At 47.1% G+C, this 25,459-nt stretch overlaps 1 protein-coding gene across 1 annotated transcript; it reads right to left on the bottom strand.

Moving 5' to 3' along the window:
• Positions 1-377: 377 nt before the first annotated feature.
• On the bottom strand, positions 378-20,710 carry LOC115080250 (vomeronasal type-2 receptor 26-like). The gene is made up of 3 exons (XM_029584406.1): positions 20,579-20,710; positions 4,389-4,512; positions 378-1,300 (listed from the first exon to the last, which is right to left on the bottom strand). Exons 1-3 carry the CDS (start codon positions 20,708-20,710, stop codon positions 378-380), a joined length of 1,179 nt encoding a protein of 392 aa, XP_029440266.1.
• Positions 20,711-25,459: the final 4,749 nt, after the last annotated feature.

Raw genomic sequence — 25,459 nt, 5'->3', positions numbered from 1 at the left:
AGTCCACCGAGTGTAACAGGTAAATCCCGGTTTACAGGATGAGAGAAAGAAATGGCTGTGAAAAAGGATGAAGTGAACGTAAGGATGTAGTCTGGGTCACGCAAACTTTGGATAGCGATTTATCTATCAGACATGCCACCATGCTTTATAAATTTTAAGGGAAGTGTTTACAATCTCAGGTAGAACTAGATTGGCAGAGATTATATTATCTTTACGTTCTAATGTTCAAATTCACAGAGGGGTCAATTTTTTAGATCAGCTATGAGCAAAGTTCTTTTTCAATTTACTAGTGCTACTGCTACAAGAAAACTTATTTTCATAAAAAAGATTACATCATGTAAACTGAGATATTTATTAATCAATATGCTACAATGCAATTACTTTGTTTTCGTATGGCTCCCTGTGGCCTTCCCCATTAGGAATTCCTTGGTGTTCATGTCTGGTCTGATTAGGATGATATAACATTTAGGGAAGAATATACAACCCAACAACCCAACACTGGAGGTCAAAATTGCAAATATTTCCACAGCCACTGTGCATTTTCCTGTTGTGCTTAGATAAGCAGGAATGAAAGAAAGCCAAACAGCAATGAATATAATCATGCTAAAGGTGATGAACTTAGCATCATTAAAGTTGTCAGGCAACTTTCTAGCTAAAAAAGCTACAATGAAGCTGATAGTAGCCAAGAAGCCCATGTATCCCAGCATGAGGCAAAATTCAAATAATGACCCTTCATTGCATTCAAGGACTATCTTTCCCATTTGGGATTTCATGTTCATTTGGTAAAATGGAGGAGCCATGATCAGCCAAGAGACACAGATGAGGACCTGGATCAGGCTGCAGGTGAATACCAGGGCATTGGACAGCCGTGGTCCCACCAATAACTTTAGGTTGCTGGTTGGCTTGGTGGCATTGAAGGCTATGACCACCATGATGGTCTTGGCCAGGAGGCAAGAGATGCAGATGGCGAATACAATTCCAAATGTCATCTGTTGCACCGTGCATGTCAATGTCATGGGGTGGCCTATGAATATTAATGAGCACCCGAAGGACAGGATGAGGGCTAATAACAGGAGGTAGCTGAGTTCACGGTTGTTTGCTTTCACAACTGGTGTGTTGCGGTTCTGGATGAAGATAACAAGGATGGCGGCTGACATCATGGCACCAAGCACAGAGATAACTGCCAGGACCATACCCAAGGGTTCTAGATAGGACAGAAATTCGATGGTCTTCTTCTGGCATCCATCTTGTCTCTTGGTGGGCCATTGGTCTTCAGGGCACTTCATACACTCCTTGGCATCTGTAGGAAGAAGCAATTCCAGATCTGGCTATGATGAGGAAAATCATAAAGGGAGAATCATTCATCTTTAGAGATTCTTTACCTTTTCCCATCTTATTTGTAACTATCGTCTTGTTGAATTATAATATATACATATGTAGCTTGATTTTAGAGGCATTATTATTTTGTTTATTATTTGTTATGATTGAATTGAAGTTGCAGTTTTTTCAATGTAACTTGCTTGTGGAGGCTTTCTATTTTGAATCCTGCTTTCAGTATTCATTTACAAATTGAAAGGTAATTTGTAAATTAATAAGTTAGATTAAACTTTGGCAAATGAAAAAAGACTTATTGTCCAGCTGGTGAAATTCATACAGTAAAGTCTAAATGGACACAGTATCCCTTGAACATTTTATTGTAGAACTTCATGTACAAAAGGCTTGCAATATTTGTTTCCTCACTAGTCTCATGCAATGAAGAATACTTTCAAATGTGTTATTTTTCTATTCAACCATCCAAAAGAACTGAGATAATGAATATTATCTGCTGACACCCAATGAATTTTCAACAGGTAATAAATATGAATGATCCCAGTACCCATGTCTATCCCCCCTGTCTGACCCTCAGACTCATTCCCTGTCTCACCACATATTTGCAAGTTTGCTGATGTCTACTCTCATGTAGTCTTCCAGACCCCTTTACTCTATCAGTCATTGCCACTGTGTTGCCCAAGGATGTGTAGGTTTGCATAGTATGTGTGTCATATGATGGAGATCACTCCCTGCTGGCTACTGGTGTATCCAAATCAGACCCCTCCAAAAGACAGATAACACCATACATATCATAGATATAGATTGTTATCTTCTCGTTCTTCATAGGTATCTTCATGAAGATCTTTCATCATTAATTATGTAAGATCTACAAACCTTTGAGGGACTTCCACTCAAGGAAACATCACAGGAGATATAAGTATGTTTTAGTGCATTCAAACATTCAGTAAGATGGTGTAAACTTTATTTTTTAGGCAAGCTTTTTTGCAATGAAGTGGGATTAATTTACTGTTTGTAACTAAGGAATAACACCTTCCTGCAGTCCTCCTTTTAACTTCGGGGTTTGTAGCAATGGTTTCTTTCGACAATGTTGTCTGTGCTTCTACTAAGTTGGTGCTTCAACTCAGTTTGACTAAGGACAATGTTTGGTATGTAATTCAATTTTTCATTTATTGATATCAGTTGGAAGATATCTTTTTCTTATGTATGTTTCTTGTACCCCACTGAGTATGTTGGATTGCAAATGTAAAATTTTTTTTAAATAAATAAATAAATAAAACACAAGGCAATTCTTCACTAGAAAATCTACTTTTTATGATTTTCATAAATATGCTGGAACATGTTGGTCTTTAAACATTTGCTCGGAACTGTAACTGCATACTCTGTAATACTTTTGTCCTGTAAACTGACCTAGACAGAACCATTGTACCCTCTAATTGTTATGAACCACGACGAGCTTGGTCAGGTCCCTACATCTGCAGCCAGTCGGGCCACTGACGCCATTCCCTCGTGGCAAGCCGTGCCGCTGCGTCCTGGCTCCCCCGTGGTCCTGGTGCCGCCATCGGGAGCCTTCCTCCACGGCTGAAGCTCCTGCTCCTGCTCCGCCCGATGAGTCCTCTTCACGGCTGGTGCCGCTGCCGGGGTCTTCAGACAGCAGGGAAGCTGTCACTGCCAATGCCTGCTTCTGCCGGTGCCTCTGCTCCATCCGAGTGGCAGGGAGCCACTTCCTCGTTGGGCCTTCCACGTGGTAGGGACGCCACCATCGTCTCTGTCTCTCTCCTGCTCACCAAAGGCATGGGTGCACGCCTCCCATCGGTATTTAAAGGACCAGTGGCGGGAAAAGCCCCGCGGCCCTTGAAAATGATGTCATCCACCAGTCCTGCTTCAGCCCTATAGAAGGGGCCCTGTGCCAGTCTCTCGTGGCCCTCGCAAGGAGCCAGTTCGCTCCTGGATGTCCAGACCTTCGCTCCAGAAGTTTTCTGAGGTCCATTGCTTCTTCAAGATCCCGTGTTTCCTGTTGGAGCTCCTTTGTCTTCGTCTGAGCCTTCATTCCTGATGTTCCATGTCCAGATGCCCCACTGTCCTGTGAGTTCGTTCCTGAAAGCCTTGATGTTCCAGTAATCCTGTTCCACATCATGATGTTTCAGAAACTCCATGTTCCTGTTACCTTGATCCTGACGCCTCTGTCTTCACTTCTGCATCCATTTCCTAGGTTCCTTGTACTCACCTTTCCTGGTGTGCCATGTCGTGGTCCATGACCAGCCCACGGGATTGCTGTGTAGGGCGTTTCGTGGTACAAGGCCTCCTTCTTTGCTGCAGTGCAAGCCTCTGGGAGACTTCTGTCTTAGCTTGTTGCTGCATATCTTGTTCCTGGGCTACGGAGTCCCCTTGTGTCTGCATCTGTCAATGCCCAAGACTCTGCCAGTACGTGCTCCGCATCAGCGTGGTCCGCAACCAGCTACAGGTGGTTGTGTAGGGCGCACTACGAGGCAGTGCTCGCCCAATGCTTTCGCCTATCTTCTGAATCCTTAATTGAAACTCCTGAGTAACCCGAATCCTTGCTTGAAACTCCTGAGTATCCAAGTCCTCGCCTGAGTATCCAAGTCCTTGTCTAGCATCCGCGTCTATGTCTGAATCCCCTGAGTTTCCGAGTCTTCGTCTGTGTCTTCATATTCCTGCCCTCAGCCTCCGTCTGGCCTCATGCACTCGTCGTTCCCAAGCGGTGGGTCCGAAAGGGCTTTTGAGTGGCTGGAGGGCTACACTCGAGACCAGCATTGTAGTGCCTGGTCACACTGGTGTGTGCAGGTCCATCAGAGGCCGGGCCCAGCCTTGTTCCTGTTCTGGATTCCATTGCTTGTCTTCAGTCCAGCCTTGCTCCTGTCCTGCCCATGCCCCGCCTGCCTCGGCACCTCTTCGGAGTTCCTCTGGGGTCGAGCCATGGTCCAAGAACACACATTCTCCTTGGAAGTGGAACCGCTCTCCTAGCACTTCCTAACTCTAATACCATCCCTCCATCCTTCTAAATATGCTCACTACTGAGTGGACGTCATAGCACTCACCGGTTTGGTTACTAAACTCTTCTTTGGAGCAGGGGATGCAGTCAAAGCAGCAGGCAGGTTGCCCTTCCAGAATGGCCTTCCGGAACCCAGGACCACAGCTCTCACTGCAGACAGAGACAGGAGCCTTAACACAGAGAAATGTGGAGGGGGACAGAGCAAATTTGTCTATTAATAATGGACCAAGAGGCTCTTTATTTCAGATAAGAGTGGTGTATAACATTAGACACACACCAGAAAGGGTGAAAAAAAAATAAAGACTGGAAAAGAGATCTGAGGGGATGGAAGCAGTTGAGAATAGGGCTACTAAAATGCTAAAAGGCCTGAAACAGAAACTCCGAAAAGAGGATCTTAAGGCACACAAATGAATATGCTGTAGGAAAGAGGGGAACGTGAGGATATGATAGAAACATCAAATATTTGTTAGGCTTCAATAGTACAGTGTGGTGAAATCTTGCATAGAAAAATAACTTCAAGTTTAATGCCCCCCTTTGTGTGTGGCAACCCTCCCACTTTCAGTGGCTGAGTATGACAATTTGATGTTTTAGGTAGGGATGTGAATCGTGTCCTCGATCGTCTTAACGATCGATTTCGGCTGGGAGGGGGAGGGAATCGTATTGTTGCCGTTTGGGGGGGTAAAATATCGTGAAAAATCGTGAAAAATCTAAAAATCTAAAAATCGCAAAACCGGCACATTAAAACCCCCTAAAACCCACCCCCGACCCTTTAAATTAAATCCCCCACCCTCCCGAACCCCCCCCAAATGACTTAAATAACCTGCGGGTCCAGCGGCGGTCCGGAACGGCAGCGGTCTGGAACGGGCTCCTGCTCCTCAATCTTGTTGTCTTCAGCCGGCGCCATTTTCCAAAATGGCGGCGAAAAATGGCGGCGGCCATAGACGAACACGATTGGACGGCAGGAGGTCCTTCCGGACCCCCGCTGGACTTTTGGCAAGTCTCGTGGGGGTCAGGAGGCCCCCCACAAGCTAGCCAAAAGTTCCTGGAGGTCCAGCGGGGGTCAGGGAGCGATTTCCCGCCGCGAATCGTTTTCGTACGGAAAATGGCGCCGGCAGGAGATCGACTGCAGGAGGTCGTTCAGCGAGGGTTCCAGCGCCTCGCTGAACGACCTCCTGCAGTCGATCTCCTGCCGGCGCCATTTTCCGTACGAAAACGATTCGCAGCGGGAAATCGCTCCCTGACCCCCGCTGGACCTCCAGGAACTTTTGGCCAGCTTGTGGGGGGCCTCCTGACCCCCACGAGACTTGCCAAAAGTCCAGCGGGGGTCCGGAAGGACCTCCTGCCGTCCAATCGTGTTCGTCTATGGCCGCCGCCATTTTTCGCCGCCATTTTGGAAAATGGCGCCGGCTGAAGACAACAAGATTGAGGAGCAGGAGCCCGTTCCGGACCGCTGCCGTTCCGGACCGCCGCTGGACCCGCAGGTTATTTAACTCATTTGGGGGGGTTCGGGAGGGTGGGGGATTTAATTTAAAGGGTCGGGGGTGGGTTTTAGGGGGTTTTAGTGTGCCGGCTCACGATTCTAACGATTTATAACGATAAATCGTTAGAATCTCTATTGTATTGTGTTCCATAACGGTTTAAGACGATATTAAAATTATCGGACGATAATTTTAATCGTCCTAAAACGATTCACATCCCTAGTTTTAGGTACTCGGGTACAAAAGAGTGGGGTTCAGTTAAGAGGAATACTCTCCTCCCAGTTGGGACAGCTAACTAGGTCTAAAGGGTTAAAATCCACCTGGACATCCCTCAGGGGTAGAGGGGGATGGAAGACCTTTAAGAGGAAGTAATGCGTTAGAGTCAATTATTAATGAATCTTTCAAATAAATTATGGGCCGGATTTTAAAAGGGTTATGTGCGCAAAAGTTTAAATAAAGGTCTGGGGGGTTTAGAGTAGGGCTGGAGGGGGGGAAGGTTAGGGGAAGGGGTGGGAAGGTCAGGCTCGGGGATAGGCAGCGCAGCTGTTTCATAAATGAATCTATAGGAATTAGAGATGTGAATCGGAACCGGTTCGTATTCCGGTTCCAATTCACATCGTGGTTTTTTTTTTTCATCCGGCCCGATCGCGGTTTTGTTTATCGGCTGCGCCCGTGCCGATAAACAAGAAACCCACCCCGACCCTTTAAAACTAATCCCTTAGCTTCCCCCACCCTTCTGACCCCCCCCCCCAAAAAAACTTTTTAGAGGTACCTGGTGGTCCAGTGGGGGTCCTGGGAGCGATCTCCCGCTCCCGGGCCGTCGGCTGCCACTAGTCAAAATGGCGCCGATGGCCCTTTGCCCTTACCATGTGACAGGGTATCCATGCCATTGGCCAGCCCCTGTCACATGGTAGGAGCACTAGATGGCCCGCACCATTTTTTTTTTTTTTGTAACTTATTTTTTATTAACTTTTGTAAAAAAAGTTACATAAACATACAATTACTCACACGATGATATAACCATTACACAAAAATAACCTCAATATCAGATAACACAGTAAATCACATTTGATCAGAGGCTTCCATCCACTTTGATCAGATAAGAAAAAATGTTATACATAAAACTGGATCCAGGTATGCCCTGGAATGAGATGATTATTCAAGAGAGAATCCTCGTGTAGATCAATGCATCTAGTCAGAACAAACCCTCATTCCAAACATCACCCAGTATTATAAGCATTCCTACTCATCCAGACATGACAGAAAGTCAACTATTCCCAATACCCTCACCCCTACCTCCCCCCTCCCTCCCACCTTCCAAACCTGTGTGAGTGTAATGTGGAGAGAGTGATGTGCCAGAGCAAGTACCAAACTGAATTTAGACATTTCAGTAAGTGTAATTGTCAGTATAAGTCTAACTATAAGCAGGAGAGCATGAAGCCAGGGGCTCATAGCAGTTGGCATAGACAAGCCAGAACCAGAACCCCATTCAAGGGACAATGTTGGGTCTTAGATATGTCTCCAATGGTTTCCAGATATTTCCCATGAGCTTCATTTTTGTAGTTGAAGCCACTTGCGCACAAGTATATTCCAAGGTAAACAGTTTGATCAGAAGCCTAAACCACAACTCGTGTTGAGGAGCTTCCGCTGTTGTCCAACAAGCTAAGATGGCCTTCTTACCAGTCAAGCTTACTCTACGGATGAACTGCAACCCCGATTTTCCCATGCCGAGAACCCCCTGGCGGTTTATTCCAAATAACCAGAGGAGTGGGTCAACAGGGAGACTCAGAGCTAGCAGGGAGCTACAGGTACCAATCAACTCCTTCCAGAAAGGAGAAATTTCTCTACAAATCCAAAATTGATGTATATAAGTTCCTGTCTCCACTTTGCACTTCGGGCAGATAGGTGAATCTGTTATATGAGCCAAAAATGCTCTGTCAGACGGTATATAATACCTTCTCAGGAACTTAAATTGAATTTCCCTGTATAATACATTCTCTGACCATTCGTGAATCCGCTCAAAACACTTTAAATACTCCTGGCCGGAGAGTGTGAACTCGGACCACCTTGACCACTGTTGCCAACCGTTACCTGTAGTATCCATCGGAAAACCCAATATTAAAGAGTGAGTAAAAGCGGCAACAGTGACCCTTTGTGGTTTATGAACTGGGAGAATTTTATGGACAACCCCGAATGGAATAGGTCCCCCCGAGAACATCTTATGCGCGTGGCAGAAACCTCGGAGTTGTCTATAGGCAAAGTGGTCTAGTGGGGACAGACCATAAAGTTGTTGCAATTCAAGAAAGGAGTAGGGTTGATTCGTTTCCAATGACCCACATTGATATAGCCACACCAGTCCCTTCTCCTTCCATTTATGAAAGGTGGAGGCGGTCATTGCTGGTGGGAATATAGGATTACTGCAAATAGTTAGAAATGGAGTAATCTTTGATGGAAGCTGCGCCTGCGCGCACAAGTAAGCCCAGGCCTTGTGGCAAGCCATTAGTAATGGCTGTGTCTCAAGTACTGTTGGCAAGTGGGCTCTAGGGAGTTGCAGTAATGGGTTTAACGTTTGTCGGTGCCACCAAGAGCAAAGGAGCTTGAGGGGAGTGTAATGAGACGTATCGCCCAATATATCTTTTACATGACGCAGCAGGCATGCTAAATTGTATCTTCGCAGGTTAGGGCATCCCAGGCCCCCTTTATTGGGGGATTGTGTAAGAATCGTAAATGATAAACGGGCTTTGCGCCCATTCCATATAAACTTCCGAAATAAGGCGTTGACCCCCCTACACTCCCTACCTGTTAGCCATAATGGGGACATCTGCAAGACGTACAGCCATCTAGGTAATATCATCATTTTAATGAGTTGAATTCGGCCCGAGATTGATAAAGGTAGCCCTTGCCATTTTTTAAGCAATAAGGACGTCTTCTCCATAAGTGGGTCAACGTTTAAACTATGAAAGGCCCGTACCTCTGAAGGGATTCGGATGCCCAAGTATTTCATAGTTGTGGACACCCATTTGAGAGGGAAATGGCCCTGCCAGTGTGATTGCACACGGCCCCCTACGTCTAGGGCCTCCGATTTATCCTTATTTATCCGGAGCCCTGCAAATTCCCCATAGCTCTCCAATATTCCCAACAAGGGAGTTAAAGAATATTGAGGGTCCGTAAGATAAATTAAAATGTCATCTGCAAACGCGGCAATCGAGAACACTTGAGGGTCCGTGCCAAAGCCACGTATGAGCGGCGAGCTCGCTATTTTTCTAAGAAGGGGGTCTATGGCCAAAATGTACAAAAGCGGGGAGAGGGGGCATCCCTGCCGCACTCCTCTCTGAATAAGCACCTCCCCTGATTTGGAGCCATTAGCCATGATATGTGATTTGGGTTGTGCATATAGCATGTGGATGTATGCCAAGAAGTTTCCCTCAAAACCATATATTTGCAGCACAGAGAAAAGATATGGCCAGGACACACGATCGAATGCCTTTTCCGAATCTAGACCAATCACTAGAGCTGGAGAGCCTTGGGAAATTGAGGAAGCCATTGCGGTCAACAGTTTAATGATATGTGTACAGGCTGGCCTATTTTTAACGAACCCGACCTGATGGACAGAGATAAGGTGCGGCAGTATCAAGTTTAATCTATTGGCCAATAGCTTCGCCAATATCTTTAAGTCGCAGTTTAACAAGGATATTGGGCGGTATGACGCAGGGCATAACGGATCTTTACCCGGTTTGGGGAGTACAGTAATATAGGCAGTATTAAGGAGATTAGGAAATGCCCCTTTGGTGACTGCATCATTGAAAAAATCCGTCAAATGGTCAACTAGATGGTGTTGTAAAATCTTATAAAAATCAAAGGAGAAGCCATCTGGACCAGGCGACTTCCCCTTTTTACTCGTGGAGATAGCATCTAGGACCTCCAAGGGTAATATGGGTCTGTTAAGGAACAGTAATTGGGCCTTCGTCATACTGGGTAAATGGAGACCTTCAAAGAAAGATTCCTCTTCCCTCGCTTCCCCTGGCACATCATCAGTATATAACTGTTCATAATACTGGCGGAACACTTCACATATATCTTTTCGGGTGGTGACCTTGGTACCTGACCGTGTTTTCATGGCCGGGATAAAGGTCTTGCCCCTGTGGGCCCTGACCAGGTTCGCTAAATGTTTCCCTGCCTTATTTCCATATCTGAAAAAGTTCCGCTCAGACACCTGGAATGCCCTCTGTGCCCGCTGATGTAAAACACAATTCAAATCCCTCAAAGCCGCGAAGTAGGCCCTTTGAGAAGTTGGGGAAGGGTGCGATGTGAATTCCCGCTTGAGACTACCCAATTTGGTTTCTAATTCCAGGATTTTGTTATTGATAGTCCTTGAGCGGGCAGCCACAAATGAGATAATTTCCCCTCTTAATACGACCTTAGCCATTTCCCAAAATAACTCCGGGTTCGAGGTGTGTTGACTATTATTTTTGGCAAACTCCGTCCATTTCTGTTGGAGAAAAGTCTTAAAAGATTGATCCGAACTGAGAAATCCTGGGAATCTCCACATCCTTTCCCCCCTATCATGATTGTGAAAGTGTACATCCACCCAGATCATTGCATGGTCAGAGACCCCCTGCGGTCCAATCGCTGCATCTGAAACCAAGTGAAGCCCCTCTCTCGGAGTAAGTATGTAATCAATACGTGAGAGAGAAGCGTGCGCCCTGGAGATATGTGTATAATCTTTCTCTGTTGGATGTAGCGTGCGCCACGTGTCCAAGAGAGAAAACTCTGAACACAAGAAGGGGACACCCTTCCCTCTTCTGCTCGGGACCACATGCCCTTGGGGAGTCTTATCCATACTTGGGTCAGCTGGTAAATTAAAGTCACCTGCCACGAACACGTATCCCCTTGCATGATCAACAAGCTGTTCCAATACATAGGTGAAAAAGGAATGCGTGTAGGCATTAGGCGCATAGATACTGCACACAGTCACTTCCCGACCATTGAGAAGCCCCATCACCAAAATAAATTTGCCTTCCTCGTCCCGCACTATGTTGGATGCTGTAAAGGAGGCAGTCTTATTTACTAGAATAGCCACCCCGCCTTTTTTCCCCATCGCTGGGTTATAATAACAATCTCCCACCCAGTCCCTCTTGAGCTTACCACTTTCTATTGCAGTGAGATGGGTTTCCTGTATACAGGCAACGGTGGGCTTATGGGATTTGAGTTGTTTGAGTATTTTGTATCTCTTAACCGGCGATCCCAGCCCGTTTACATTCCAAGAAATTATTCTGGTGTCAGCCACCATCATGCTGGGCCGTCTGGCTTAATATAGGAGGAATAATCTCCACTACTATGCCTATTAATTGACCGCACCTCGTGTGTCTGACTGAGAAAAGAAAAGCATGTGAATTCCCCACAACCCCGTGTCCAAATAAGAAGTCCCAGAGAAAAACCAGCACTGAATCATACCCCTCAGCCTCAGCCATGCCCCCCCTATCTCTACCACCTACACACACATACTTCTGAAAATTTGTTTGATATAACAGTTGCTTTACTCTCACACAACCCCCCCACCTCCCCACCCTCCCAACCCTCTTCTCATCTCCCGCACCATACCCCCCCCAACATTCACCGGTATAGAACCTTAAACAACCAAAACATAACACTATAGTCCGTGCTTCGCCCCCTAACCCCGGGGTAGAAGCGTTCATCTTAGATAAATCCCCTTCAAAACGGGGAAGAGATCACTGTTGCATGTGGTCAGGTGCCCCTTTCCGACCCCCCTCCCAACCCTCTATTCGGGGTGAGAGATATTCAAAAGAAAGAAAAAAGGAAAAAGACAATGTGAAAAACAACCCACTGTACATCAGTTTCCACTGTAACTCCCCAACGTTCATCTCATCTCCTTTCCAAGATGCTGATTATAGGGAAGCAGGCTGCGTGGTAAATTAAGAAAAACTTCATGACCGGACACTCGAAGAAGACTCCAAGAGAAAAAGAAAAAAGTTACACAGCCGACAAGCCTGCAGCTCCGGATCCGCTGTTCCTTAAACCCTGCGCCTCTTTGTGCCGCTTCAAACAGTCTAGGTGGATCACAATGAGTCAGTCTGGAACCGATCCATTTTGAAATAGCAATACTACCGCCCGCTCTCTCACTTAATTCGGGCAAGTGTACTGCTACAGAGAAAAATAAGCATGGCGGTTCCCCGCCAAACTGCCAAAATGGCCGCTGATTTCTTCGCTTCACTTTTGCAAGGTCGTCGTCACAAATTTCTGAGCGTCCTCCGGAGACTCAAAGAAGGAGATTTGGTTCTCGTGCCAAACTTTTAGATGGGCTGGGAACTGCAAAGTGAATCGGATCTGTTTTTCAAATAGCGTGGAGCATATGGGGGAAAAGCTCCGTCGGAGGCCAGAAACTTTCGCTGAATAGTCTTGAAACAGACGGATCTTTGTGCCATCATACGCCAGGTCCGGTACTTTACGGTAAGCTTGAATTAAAGCTTGTTTGTGAGCAAAGTTAAGAACTTTTAGGATTACCATCCTCGGTCGGTTGTCCCCTTCCTTACGTTGGCCCAACCTATGCGCTCTTTCCACTCTAAAGGAAGTGGTGAGCTCCGGTAGATGCAGAGCGTCTGGTAGCCAGCTCTCCAGGAAGGACCCTAAATTGCTTTCCACTAAAGATTCCGGAAGGCCCATTATGCGAATGTTGGATCTTCTAGCCCTGTTTTCTAAATCCTCTAGCTTGGAGGATTGCGCTTCCACCCGCTTTTCCAGAGCCGCGATTTTGCCCGTGAGGGCCAGTGTATCATCCTCGACAAGGCTCACTCGTCCCTCCAATCTGTCGAAGCGTGGGTTAATTTCGTCCAGGGCCGATTTAACATCCGCGATCTGGGTAGAGATGGCCCCCAATCTGGAATCCAGTGCCTCCGTAAGGATCATCTTAAAATTTTCTGTCAGATCCGGCTCTGGGCCTCTAGACCCTGATGTCGTTGGGGCCGCCGCCATTTTAGGATCCCCAGCACTTGCCTTTTCCTTGTCCCGTCTTCCGGATCTTATCGGCATACCCGCTGGCGAGCGATTCATATACGTGGTGATAGACATATAGTAGCTTAGCTAGAAAAGTGATGCTTGTTGGGAGGGGTTTTTGTGCAGATTTAGTTGTGATTAAGTGATTTGACAGAAATACATGTGTGAAACAGCCTACAACGTTTTGGGTCTATAAAACATTTTAAGAAAAACTGCAAAATTTATATTAAAAAATTTTCAAAAATTGACCTCGTAATTAATTAAAGCAATTTGGACCTGTACACTACTTAAATGAGTCTGTAGGTGTAACAAACTCATGTAGCTCAGAGGTCCTACAAATATAGATATATACAAGAATGAGAATTTGCATATGTGGTTCCACAGTGTGATTATTGATTTAATGATACCAGTCACCTTGAATATTTGGATGTGTTTTTTACCATTCTGTCCAACAGTGCCCTTGCCAGCACCCCCTCATTTTGCAGGTGACCCCTTGTTGTGTAGGGGCTTCTTGAACCAATGCAACATGCACTTTTCTTTACAGCCTGCATATTTCCCTGATGTAGTTTCCAAAACAACATACATTTTGTCCCTTTTGGATGGAAAAGCTTTGGCCTTGGTGTCACCCCTTTGGGAGCGAACAGATCCAGTCCTCCAAGATCTACTGGGCTTCCTTGCCCTATTTCGCTCCGTCTTTGACAACCCAGGTCGAAAGGCCATCTCCAGGTCTACGCTCCTGCATCTGCAACAAGGTTCCAGATCCCTAACTGACTATGTCATTGAGTTTAGGACTCTCTCGTCTGAACTGCACTGGGACCCGGGCTGCTTGTGTGCTATATTCCTCGAAGGTCTAAGCTCGCGAATCAAGGATGAATTAGCAGCATGAGAATGCCCTGAGGCCTTGGATTCCCTTATTGATCTCGCCACTCGCATTGACCACCATCTTCAGAAGCATTCGCACAAGGCTAGAGGATCCAAGAATATGGCTTCAGGGGCTATCCGCATTCATTCAATGCCACCTACTCTGACCACTACCACACAGAACACCGAAGAAGAGCTGATGCAACTGGGCCGTAGTCATCTGTCCTCTAAAGAAAGACATAGTCGTCAAAGATCAGGACTTTGTATGTATTGTGGGCAATCAGCACACGCGATACCTTCCTGTCCACTCTGTCTGGGAAACTCCCAGGCCTAGGTTCTGCCAACAGACTTCTCCTAGGCCTGACCTCACCCTCTCTTCCGTTAACTCTGCCTGTCTCGATTACTTTGGATGCTCAGGAATTCTACACCCTGGCATTGGTGGACTCCGGGGCTGGTGGAAATTTTATTCTCTGACAACTTGTGGAGCACCTTCGGATTCCCACCATCTGTATGCCAACGCCATTACTGCTCGCCTCTATTCATGGCGAACCGCTCCCAGGCGAAGTTACTTTCTCCACGATTCCCATTTGACTCCGTACCAGATCCCTGCACATGGAGACAAAATCCTTTCTGGTACTGGACAAAGCAATACACCCTGTGGTCCTTGGTCTGCCGTGGTTAAAAATACACATGCCACAATTCGACTGGAGCACCCTACAATTGTCCCAATGGGGCAGCTCTTGCCATAAAAGATGTTTGGAGGTCGTGACCCCGATATCTTGTCTGACCATTTTGACATCCCTTCCAGGTCTCCCGCTGCAGTACTCCTCCTTTGCGGACGTATATTCAAAAAAAGCTGCGGACACTTTACCTCCTCACCGCTCATTTGATTGTGCAATTAATTTCCTGCCTAACACTGAGAATCCCCGAGGAAGGGTTTATCCACTTTCATTGACTGAGACTAATGCCATGTCAGAATACATACGAGAAAATTTGGCAAAAGGCTTCATTCGGCCTTCCAAATCTCCCGCTGGAACAGGGTTCTTTTTTGTAGGAAAAAAGGATGTTTCACTCCAGCCGTGTATAGATTACATAGAAACATAGAAACATAGAAATGACGGCAGAAGACGACCAAATGGCCCATCCAGTCTGCCCAGCAAGCTTCCCTCATTTTTTCTCTCATACTTATCTGTTTCTCTTAGCTCTTGGTTCTAATTCCCTTCCACCCCCGCCATTAATGTAGAGAGCGGTGATGGAGCTGCATCCAAGTGAAATATCTAGCTTGATTAGTTAGAGGTAGTAGGGGTAGTAACCGCCGCAATAAGCAAGCTACACCCATGCTTATTTGTTTTTACCCAGATTATGTTATACAGCCCTTATTGGTTGTTTATCTTCTCCCCTGCCGTTGAAGCAGGGAGCTATGCTGGATATGCGTGAGGTATCAGTTTTTTTCTTCTCCCCTGCCGTTGAAGCAGAGAGCTATGCTGGATATGCATCGAAAGTGAAGTATCAGGCACATTTGGTTTGGGGTAGTAACCGCCGTAACAAGCCAGCTACTCCCCGCTTTGTGAGTGTGAATCCTTTTTTCTTCTCCCCTGCCGTTGAAGTTATGCTGGATATGCGTGAAGTATCAGTTTTTCTTTTCCCCTGCCATTGAAGCAGAGAGCTATGCTGGAAATTCGTGATGTATCAGTCTTTCTCCCATGCCGTTGAAGCAGAGAGCCATGCTGGATATGCGTCGAGAGTGAAGTATCAGGTACATTTGGTTTGGGGTAGTAACCGCCATAACAAGCCAGCTACTCCCCGCTTTGTGAGTGCGAACCCTTTTTTCTTCTCCCCTGCCATTGAAGTTATGCTGGATATGCGTGAAGTATCAGTTTTTCTTCTCCCCTGCCGTTTAAGCAGAGAGCTCTGCTGGATGTGTGAAGTAACAGTTTTTCTTCTCCCCTGCTGTTGAAGCAGAGAACTATGCTGGATATGCATTGAAAGTGAAGTATAAGAATGGAGTGATCAAGCTAGTTGAAAGGCATCAGGAATAGAGGAAGGTGGAGGTAGTAATTTGGATATTTGGTTTGGGGTAGTAACCGCCGTAACAAGCCAGCTACTCCCGTCTTTGTGAGTGCAAATCCTTTTTTCCACATTTCCTCTTGCTGTTGAAGCTTAGAGTGATGTTGGAGTCACAGTAACCATGTGTATGTTTATTGAATAAGGGTATTGTCTCCAGGCAGTAGCCATCATTCTGGCGAGTCACCTACTCTTCATTGGCGGCCTCTTGACTTTATGGATCCACAGTGTTTATCCCACTCCCCTTTGAAGTACTTCACAGTTCTGGTCTTCACCACTTCCTCCGGAAGGGCATTCCAGGCATCCACCACCCTCTCCGTGAAGAAATACTTCCTGACATTGGTTCTGAAACTTCCTCCCTGGAGCTTCAAATCGTGACCCCTGGTTCTGCTGATTTTTTTCTTATGGTAAAGGTTTGTCGTTGCCTTTGGATCATTAAAACCTTTCAAGTATCTGAAAGTCTGTATCATATCACCTCTGCTCCTCCTTTCCTCCAGGGTGTACATATTTAGATTCTTCAATCTCTCCTCGTACGTCATGCGATGAAGATCCTCCACCTTCCTGGTTGCCCTTCTCTGTACTGCTTCCATCTTGTCTTTGTCTTTTTGTAGATACGGTCTCCAGAACTGAACACAGTACTCCAGGTGAGGCCTCACCAAGGACCTGTACAAGGGAATAATCACTTCCCTTTTCTTACTCGATATTCCTCTCTCTATGCAGCCCAGCATTCTTCTGGCTTTTGCTATCGCCTTGTCGCATTGTTTCGCAGACTTCATATCATTAGACAGTATCACCCCAAGGTCCCTCTCCTGCTCCGTGCACGTCAGCCTTTCCCCCCCCCATCGAATACAGTTCATTCGGATTTCCGCTCCCCATATGCATGACTTTGCACTTCTTGGCATTGAATCTCAGCTGCCATATCTTCGACCACTCTTCCAGTTTCCTTAGATCCCGTCTCATTCTCTCCACTCCTTCCGGCGTGTCCACTCTGTTGCAGATCTTAGTGTCATCCGCAAAAAGACAAACCTTACCTTCTATCCCGTCCGCAATGTCGCTCACAAAGATATTGAACAGGACCGGTCCCAACACCGATCCTTGTGGTACACCACTTAAAACCGCTCTCTCTTCAGAGAAGGTTCCGTTTACCATCACACATTGTCTTCTGTCCGTCAACCAATTTGCAATCCAGGTCACCACCTTGTCACTCACTCCCAAGCTTCTCGTTTTATTCACCAGTCTCCTGTGCGGAACCGTATCAAAAGCTTTGCTGAAATCCAAGTATATGACATTGAGCGCTCTTCCTTGATCCAATTCCTTGGTTACCCAGTCAAAAAAGTCAATCAGATTTGTCTGACAGGATCTTCCCCTGGTGAATCCATGTTGCCTCTGGTCCATCAATTCTCCGGACTGTAGATAGTTCACTATTCTCTCTTTCAGCAGAGACTCCATTACTTTTCCCACCACCGAAGTGAGGCTAACTGGCCTGTAGTTGTCAGCCTCCTCCCTGTTCCCACTCTTGTGAAGCGGGACCACCACCGCTCTTCTCCAATCTCTCGGCACCACTCCCGTTTCTAGGGATCTATTGAACAGGTCACACAGCGGACCCGCTAGAACATCTCTGAGCTCCCTCAATATCCTTGGATGAATCCCATCAGGCCCCATGGCTTTGTCCACTTTCAGGTTCTTTAGCTCTTTCCACACATTTTCTACTGCAAAAGGATTTTCATCTATTCCACTTCCCTCCAGTTTCTTGTTGTGTAGAGATGGTCCTTCTCCAGGGTCTTCTTTAGTGAACACAGAGCTGAAGTATTCGTTTAATATTTCTGCCATTTCTTCGTCTGTCTCCACACATTGATCATTACCACCTTTCAATTTCACTATACCACTTTGGACCTTTCTCTTTTCGCTGATGTATCTGAAAAATGTTTTGTCACCATTTTTTATCTCCTTGGCAATCCTCTCTTCTGCTTGATTTTTTGCCAACTTGATTGTTTTCTTCGTCTCCCTCAGTTGATACAAATATTCTTCTTTGTGCTCCTCCCTTTGGGATCCTTTATATTTCTTGAATGCTGTTCTTTTAGCTTTAATTTTGTCAGCCACCTCCTTTGAGAACCAGATAGGTTTCAATTTTCTTTTGCTTTTCTTTATGTTTCTAACATATAGAGCAGTTGCCTTGGTGATTGCTCCTTTTAGATTGGTCCACTGCTGATCCACATCTCTCTCATTCTCCCATCCTTTAAGTTCTTCCTCCAGGTACTTTCCCATTTCCTCAAAGTCTGTGTTACCATGACTTAAACGAGATTACCCAGAAGGACCGCTATCCCTTGCCATTAATCTCCAAGCATTTTGACAGACTCCACGAGGCCAAGATATTTACCAAATTGGACCTTAGGGGCGCTTAGAATTTGGTCAGGATATGTCACGGTGACAAATGAAAAACCACATTTAACACCGGTGACGGTGTTACCAGATATTTTGAATATCTGGTAATGCCGTTTGGCCTCTATAATGCTCCAGCGGTGTTTCAGAATATGATGAACGAGGTCTTCAGAGACATGCTTTATCGTTGCGTAGTAGTCTACCTGGACGACATTCTGGTTTTCTCACAAGACCTCCAAAGCCATCACAAGGATGTCTACAGCATCTTACAATGCCTAAGGGACAACCAGCTATATGCTAAGATGGAGAAATGTTCTTTTGACCAGGAGTCCATCCCATTTCTAGGCTATGTGGTTTCGAGTCTGGGCTTCTGGATGGATCCACAGAAAACCAAAAGTATTTGTGATTGGCCTCCATCAACGGGTCTTAAAGCACTCCGAAGATTTCTCGGGTTTTCGAATTATTACAGATCGTTCATTCCTCCTTATTCTACACTAACCGCTCCACTCATGGCCATGACTCAGAAGAGAGCCAACCCCTCTCAGTGGTCACCCGAGGCTATGGCTGCCTTTTAAGATCTCAAGGATGCATTCCTACGGGAACCATGTTTACGTCATCCTGACCCCAGACGACCCTTCATTGTCGAAGTCTACGCTTCAGACGTCGGTGTTGGTGAGGTACTCAGCCAGCATTCAGCCAATCACACCTTGCAGCTGTGCTCGTTCTCGTCCCGACGCTTCACCCTGGCGGAGCGTAATTATGGAATCGGGGACAAGGAATTACTGGCAATTCAACTAGCCTTCAAAGAGTGGTGCCCCTGGCTCGAGGGAGCACAGCACCAGATCATGGTATATACTGACCACAAGAACCTCAAGTACCTGCACCATGCGCATCGCCTTAACCACAGGCAGGCCCGCTGGCCTCTCTTTTTTACTTGATTCAATTTTCTACTACAATACCGGCCTGCCGATAAGAACACTCGAGCCGATGCACTCTCCCGGTCCTTCATCACAGAGGATGTCCCAGATGTCCCATGGCATATCATTGATCCTAACAAGGTTCTCCTCGCCTCCACATTCACGGTACCATCAGGGAAGACGGTAGTTCCCCGACAATTTCGGAAGAAGATCCTCTGCTGGGTGCATGATTCCTTGCTGGCAGTTCACCCAGGACAAGCTCGAACTCTCTCCACCCTGCAGAGGTTCTATTGGTGGCCAACTATGAAGAAAGACGCCCTAGCATATGTGGAATCATGTCCCACTTGCGCTCGTCAGAAGCTGCCGGCGGGCCGACCCTGGGGGCTTCTACAACCTCTTCCTGCACCCAGCGAGCCATGGATACATATAGCCACAGATATAATTGTGGATCTCCCTTCTTCCAGTGGCAACAACACTATTTGGTTACCGTGGATCATTTTTCAAAGATGGTTCACTTTGTGGCATTACCCGGGCTCCCTTTGGCGCTGGAATTAGCAAAGTTGTTCATTAGCCACATCTTCCGTCTCCACTGTATCCCAAGACACATACTCTCAGATAGAGGTGTTCAATTTATGGCCAGGTTTTGGAGGTCCCTGTGTAAAATATTTGACATCACCTTGGACCTTACATCAGCCTACCACCCGCAGGCCAATGGTCAGACAGAGAGGATGAACCGAACCCTGAAGCAATTTATTCTGGCCTATGTGAACTCTCGGCAGAAAGACTGGTCCAATTTACTACCCTGGGACGAGTTCACTTTAAACTCCCACCAGCCTGCATCCAAAAGGTATTCACCCTTCCAAGTAGTGTACGGACGCCAACCTCTGCCTCCTCTGCCATTACCTCTGTCTGTATCTTCTCCGGCAGCGCAGGCTTCTGCACAAGAGTTACATCAACTTTGGGACCACACTAAGCAACTTCTGCAGCACGCCGCCCAGAAGTCCAAGACGTTTTACGATGCCCATCATCGGGCAGCTCCACAGTTTAATCCTGGAGACAAGGTGTGGCTCAGCACCCGCTTTATTTGCTTGAAACTGCCTTCAGCTCAATTCGCAGTTCCATGCATCTCACCCTAGAAAACCCAAACCCCCGGAGAGGGGCCATAAGAAGAGGGGTACTGTTACGCACGTCGGTCGCAGACCGCTGCGACCGCTGTTGCTTACCTCTTGTTTTACCTCTCTGCCATCATGGGGTAGACTCGCAGCCTCCACCAGCTATCGCTGGCCTTCCAGCCTCTGTTCCTGGGAACTCCCTGGATGGCATGGATGCTGCCATTCACCATCCTGTCCCCAGGACTCCTTAGGCATGTGCACGCGCTCTCAGGCCAGTCTTAAGCACGTCGTGGCGGGAACCTCGGGGGCGTCACCCCCGGATGACGTCATTCTTCATGGACTCTTAAGCCAGCTGGCCCTGCCTTCCTACAACTTGGCACCTAATTCCCTCCTTGCTAATTCTGCTATGCTCACTATGGACTTCCGTTTCAGCTCTGGCTGCTTGGCATGAGATGCCCTGAGTAACCGCTCCTCGGGGGCCCATTCCTCATCGCTGGCTATCAGCTCCTTGGAGGGCCCTGCGCCTAGGACTCCTGCCTGCCCCATTCCCTGGGGCTTCCTTGGAATCTTCACTACTTCTGTGAGTTCTCCGCTCCGCGGACCATTACTGATTCATCTCTATAAGAGGATCCTCTTCGGTGTTGCCGAACCATCTCTACAAGAGCACCATCTTCGGTGTACCTCGCTCTGCAGCCCATTACCGTACCATCTCTACAAGAGGACCATCTTCAGTGTACCCCATTCTGTGGACCATTACCGAATCATCTCTACAGAGAACTCTCCCGCGGGGTTACCCCGCTTCATGGACATTGAGACATTACAGTGACTGTGTATCCCTTTATACACTTCCCGCTCTGCAGGACATCCTGCCTTATTCTCAAGAGAGACTCTGGGACTCCCAAGCTGTTCCTGATATCAGCTTCTTTCACTGATGCTCTGTGGCTCCACCCCCTTGGGGTCACCTTCTCCAGCTTCCCTCATCCTCTCTCTCTCTCTCTCTTTCTGCCTCATCTAAAGTGCCTGCTGTGTTACGCACCCTGTAGCTGAGATCTCGTCTGCCGACGGTGAGGCTCATGGGGCTCCTCCCCATGGGCGGTACCACCTCTCACCTCTGCTCAGGGGCCCACATACCACAAATCCTAACAGCTACTCTCGAGACCAGCATTGCGTTGCTGGGTCTAATTGGTACATGTAGGTCCAGTGGAGGGCTGAGCCTGCCTTGTTCCTGTTCCAGATGTTCTTTGCCTTGTCTTCAGTCCAACATATCATATATAGTGACATATAAGTTCATTAGAAAAAATTTTTTATTGTTGTATACAAAACATTTTATCAAAAATCTTCACAAAACATTGAATTACTATTCATAGTTGGATACATAGAGCAAATAACAAATATTCACCATAAAAACACATTCATACACTCAAACATACCATTAAAAATTATTCCTTTTAGAGAATCTGTATAATACAATTGTTCCACTCCCTCTTTACACCATTGTATTTTATTTCCTCCATTGTTCAAATTCACTTAATCATACTCCCAACATGTTTCGCCGTGCAATCGGCTTCTTCAGGGGAGCATAATACACAGATCTTCAAAGGTTTCCTACACAAAATCATCCAATGTATCCACACTATGAAAAATATTTCAATAAAAATTCATAATTAATTTTCACAAATTCTTAAAAAACAATGGGGCAGATTTTCAAAGGAGTACGCGCATAAGATACTCGTATACCCCCCGAAAACCTGCCCCAAGCTCCCCCTGCACGTGCCGAGCCTATGTTGCATAGGCTCGGCAGCGCGTGCAAGTCCTGGGACGCGCGTAAGTCCCAGGGCTTTCCTGGGGGGGATTTCGCGACATCGAGGGGCGTTACGGGGCGGGGCCGCGGGTATGGATCCAGCCTGGGGGCGTGGCTTTGTAAAATACATGCTGCCCGCAATGCGTACAGCTGTGCGCGTGGTTATAACCTCATGCGTGCATCTTTTAAAATCTACCCCTTTGTGAGCATATCTCACCTCTTCTGAAGGGCCTCCATTTGCTGCCCATTAAATGGAGAATTTCCTTAAAATTCTCATGTTAGTTTTTAAAGGGTTAAATGGTGTCACACCCTCTACCTTTAATGCAGCCCTAAAATTGTATTGTCCATCACAAACCCTAAGATCTGCAAGTCAAGTCCTTTTCAGTGTCGCTTCATCTGGAATTATTCGCTTAGACGAATCTCAAGAAAGGTTTCTGTATGTCCAAGGTCCTATCATATGGAATTCTCTGCGACATAGTTTGAAGGAAGAATCTTCCATGTTAAAATTCAGGAAGCATTTTGTTTACCCAAGCTTTCCTGGATGATATGTATCCAGTAGGGAGCAGACTACTGTATACAATCTGGAGTGTAAATTATAAATTAGATGGATATTGACACAATATTTATTTTACTTGTGTATTGTCTATGTTTATATTGTTATTATTTTATGAATGTTTTTTGTCAGACCACTTTTAGATCTGTGGTATACAAGTTTAAAAGTTAATAAATAAATAAATAAATAAAATAACATTTTTCATTCAAAATTATTTCTGTAGCCCAAGATGCTTTAAACAACATCTAGAGGTGTCTAGAAACACCCAAACCATCTCTGAGGTCATCCATCACTATATAAGGAAGAGTGCTCTGCTTCTGAGAATTGCAGCTCAGAGGTACTAAGACACAAATGAACTGTATACCCAATAAATTGCTACTAGATTAATAAGACATTAAAAAAAAAAAAAGCACAGAACAGTTGAGTTTGCAGAGAAAAGAAATGCAATAACCTTATTTACAGTTTTCTTCGGTCAAACAAAACCATTATGTTAACCTTACAACACTCTCCCACCCCTTGTTGCGATCCCTCCTGTGGCGCAGCCACAGGAGGCATCTTACCTTCTCCTCCGGAGGCCGCTCTGAAGCCAGGGCCTCGCCTGCGTACTATCCAGGATTTGCTCCAGGGCCTGGGAGGCCTAGCTGTTCTTGAGGCCTGCCTGTGGCTTGCTTGTGTTTGCTTGGACTTCCTGGTTCTGGCCACGCTCTTCTCCGTAGGGGCCGGCCCGCGGCACTCCACCTCAGTTATAGGGCCAGCGAGGGGCGGTCCAGGTGAACTCCTCCCAGGGAGTTGCCCACATACAGCTGTATAAAAGGACTTTCACTTCAGTTCCTATTGGCCTTGGACTGAGCCTCACAGTTGTCTGTGTCTCTTCCTTGATCCAGGTCCTCCGTGGTCTTGCTTGTCTTGACGGCGCCCTGTCCTGTGTCTCTGCCTGTTGCCTTGATGTCTGATCCGGATGTTGCCTTGATGTTTGTACCTGATCCAGTTCCGGATGTTCTGCCCTATGTCTTTGTCTGGCTCCTGAGCCTTCTGTCCTGTTGGGCCCTGGAGTGGCCAACAGGAAGGATTTGTCCCTGTGCTCTGGAGCTTCTGTTCCTGCCAGCCGACGGAGCTTCGGATGTCATTGGTCCCGGCATCAGAGTTCCTTCTCGCCTGGATCTTCCCTGTGCTCTCTCGTTCTCAGCATGGTCCGCGACCAGCCTTCCTGGGCTGAGTAGGGTGCATTCTGGGACAGGGTGGTCCGCGACTCAGTCCTGCGGGTGGCCTGAGTAGGGCGCCCTGAGGGAAAGTGCCCATGTCTTCCTTCCAGCCCTCGTCTATGATGTCTCTGCACCAGCCCTCGTCTATGATGTCTTTGCTCCAGCCCTCATCTATGATGTGTTCCGTGTACTACGGACTCTGTCTGCCCTCGTCCTCTGTCCGGCCTGCCGCCCTATGCCATTACCCAGCAGCAGGTCCGAAAGGGCTTGGAACAGTCGGAGGACCGTTCATCAATGAACATTGTATTGTTGGTTGCCATGGGCGTGCAGGTCTGGCTGAGGGTCAGACTCTGTTCCGTGTTCCTGCTCCAGTACCGGCCCGGCCCTCCATGCTTGCTTCGGCTCACCTCCCATGGTGTGGCTTGGGGCTTCCCCCTGAGTCGTGCCGTGGCCCAAGGGCTCACTCACCTGCTACAGAGGTGACCGCGCTCCTCGTGCCTGCAACAGACTCCGAAGGCCTCCAAACCCTCGGACCGGCAGCGGCATGGTGGACGCGCTCGTAACACCCCTGCCCCTCAGCAGTTATTGCAAAGATTTCAGAGGAAGTGGCTTGACAAGGATTTCCACATTCTCCTGGGTTAGCTACATTTATGGAACATTAGAGCACAATAAAGAGAGGCAATCTACCACAAGAGGGAAATATCCAAAAACCAGAAGACAGATAGTATGGAATACACTATAAATAACCCATAATTCTATGGGGCATATTTTAAAAAAGTACGCACGTGTGTACTTTTGTTCACGCAACCGGCACAAACAAAACCACGCCAGATTTTAAAAGATACACGCGTAGCCACGCGTATCTTTTAAAATCCGGGGTCGGCAAAATTGGAAGCCTGCACGCGCCGAGCCGTGCAGCCTGCCTCTGTTCCCTCCGAAGCTGCTCCGAAATCGGAGCAGCCTCGGAGTGAACTTTCTTTCCGGCACCCCCCCACCTTCCCTTTCCTTCCCCTAACTAACCTGCCCCCCAGCCCTAACTAATTCCCCCCTACCTTTATTTCAAAAGTTACGCCTGCCCACGGCAGGCGTATCTTGCATGCGCCGGCGCACCATGTTCCGATCCGGGGGCTGATCCAGAGGCCGCGTCCATGCCCCCGCAATGCCCCCGATGACGCGCCGGCTGCAGCATGCCGCCGACACGCCCCTGAAACACCCCCCAAGGAAGCCCCAGTACTTACACGCATCCCGGGGCTTGCGCATGCCGCCGAGCCTATGCAACAGAGCCTTGGCGCGCGCAGGGGGTAGAAGGGGCAGCTTTTAGGGGGTTACACACGTATCTTACGCGCGTACCCCTTTGAAAATCTGCCCCTATGAGTCTAAAATATTTTGGACAATGAGCCAATAAAATCATAAAAATATACATGTTTTTTACAAAATCATATACAATAAAATGTATCTAAGGTAAATTTATACCCCATGAATTTATAAGAGACTGACGACTGCACAGGCTGCTGTTCCAAATCTTCAATAGGTAGGTGATAGGCACAAAGACAGAAATGCACATAGTCTGGAATAAACCTGACATGGCCATGTTTTGCTGTTTACGCCTGCATCAGGGATATTATGAAGTTCAATTGATAAGGGCAGCCAGCACCATTTGAAAAAAGTCCACTGCTGGTCCCAGACCTTAGCTGCTACTCTGGACACCTGGTACACAACCAGGACGTCTATCCTAAGTC

The sequence above is a fragment of the Rhinatrema bivittatum genome, chromosome 19, assembly GCF_901001135.1.
Source record: "Rhinatrema bivittatum chromosome 19, aRhiBiv1.1, whole genome shotgun sequence".
NCBI lineage: Eukaryota > Metazoa > Chordata > Amphibia > Gymnophiona > Rhinatrematidae > Rhinatrema > Rhinatrema bivittatum.
The sequence above is the reverse complement of the archived record's forward strand: the minus strand, read 5'-3'. Positions and strand labels throughout refer to the sequence as shown.

Bases quoted from the DNA above. Each gene is read 5' to 3' on its own strand.
- LOC115080250 (XM_029584406.1), bottom strand. From the start codon at position 20,710: ATGGGGCAGGCAGGAGTCCTAGGCGCAGGGCCCTCCAAGGAGCTGATA. The intron at 4,513-20,578 runs GTGAGCATAGCA...CTCTGTGTTAAG, and splicing joins AGCTGAAACGGAAGTCCATA to GCTCCTGTCTCTGTCTGCAG. The intron at 1,301-4,388 runs GTGAGTGCTATG...TTCTTCCTACAG, and splicing joins AGAGTTTAGTAACCAAACCG to ATGCCAAGGAGTGTATGAAG.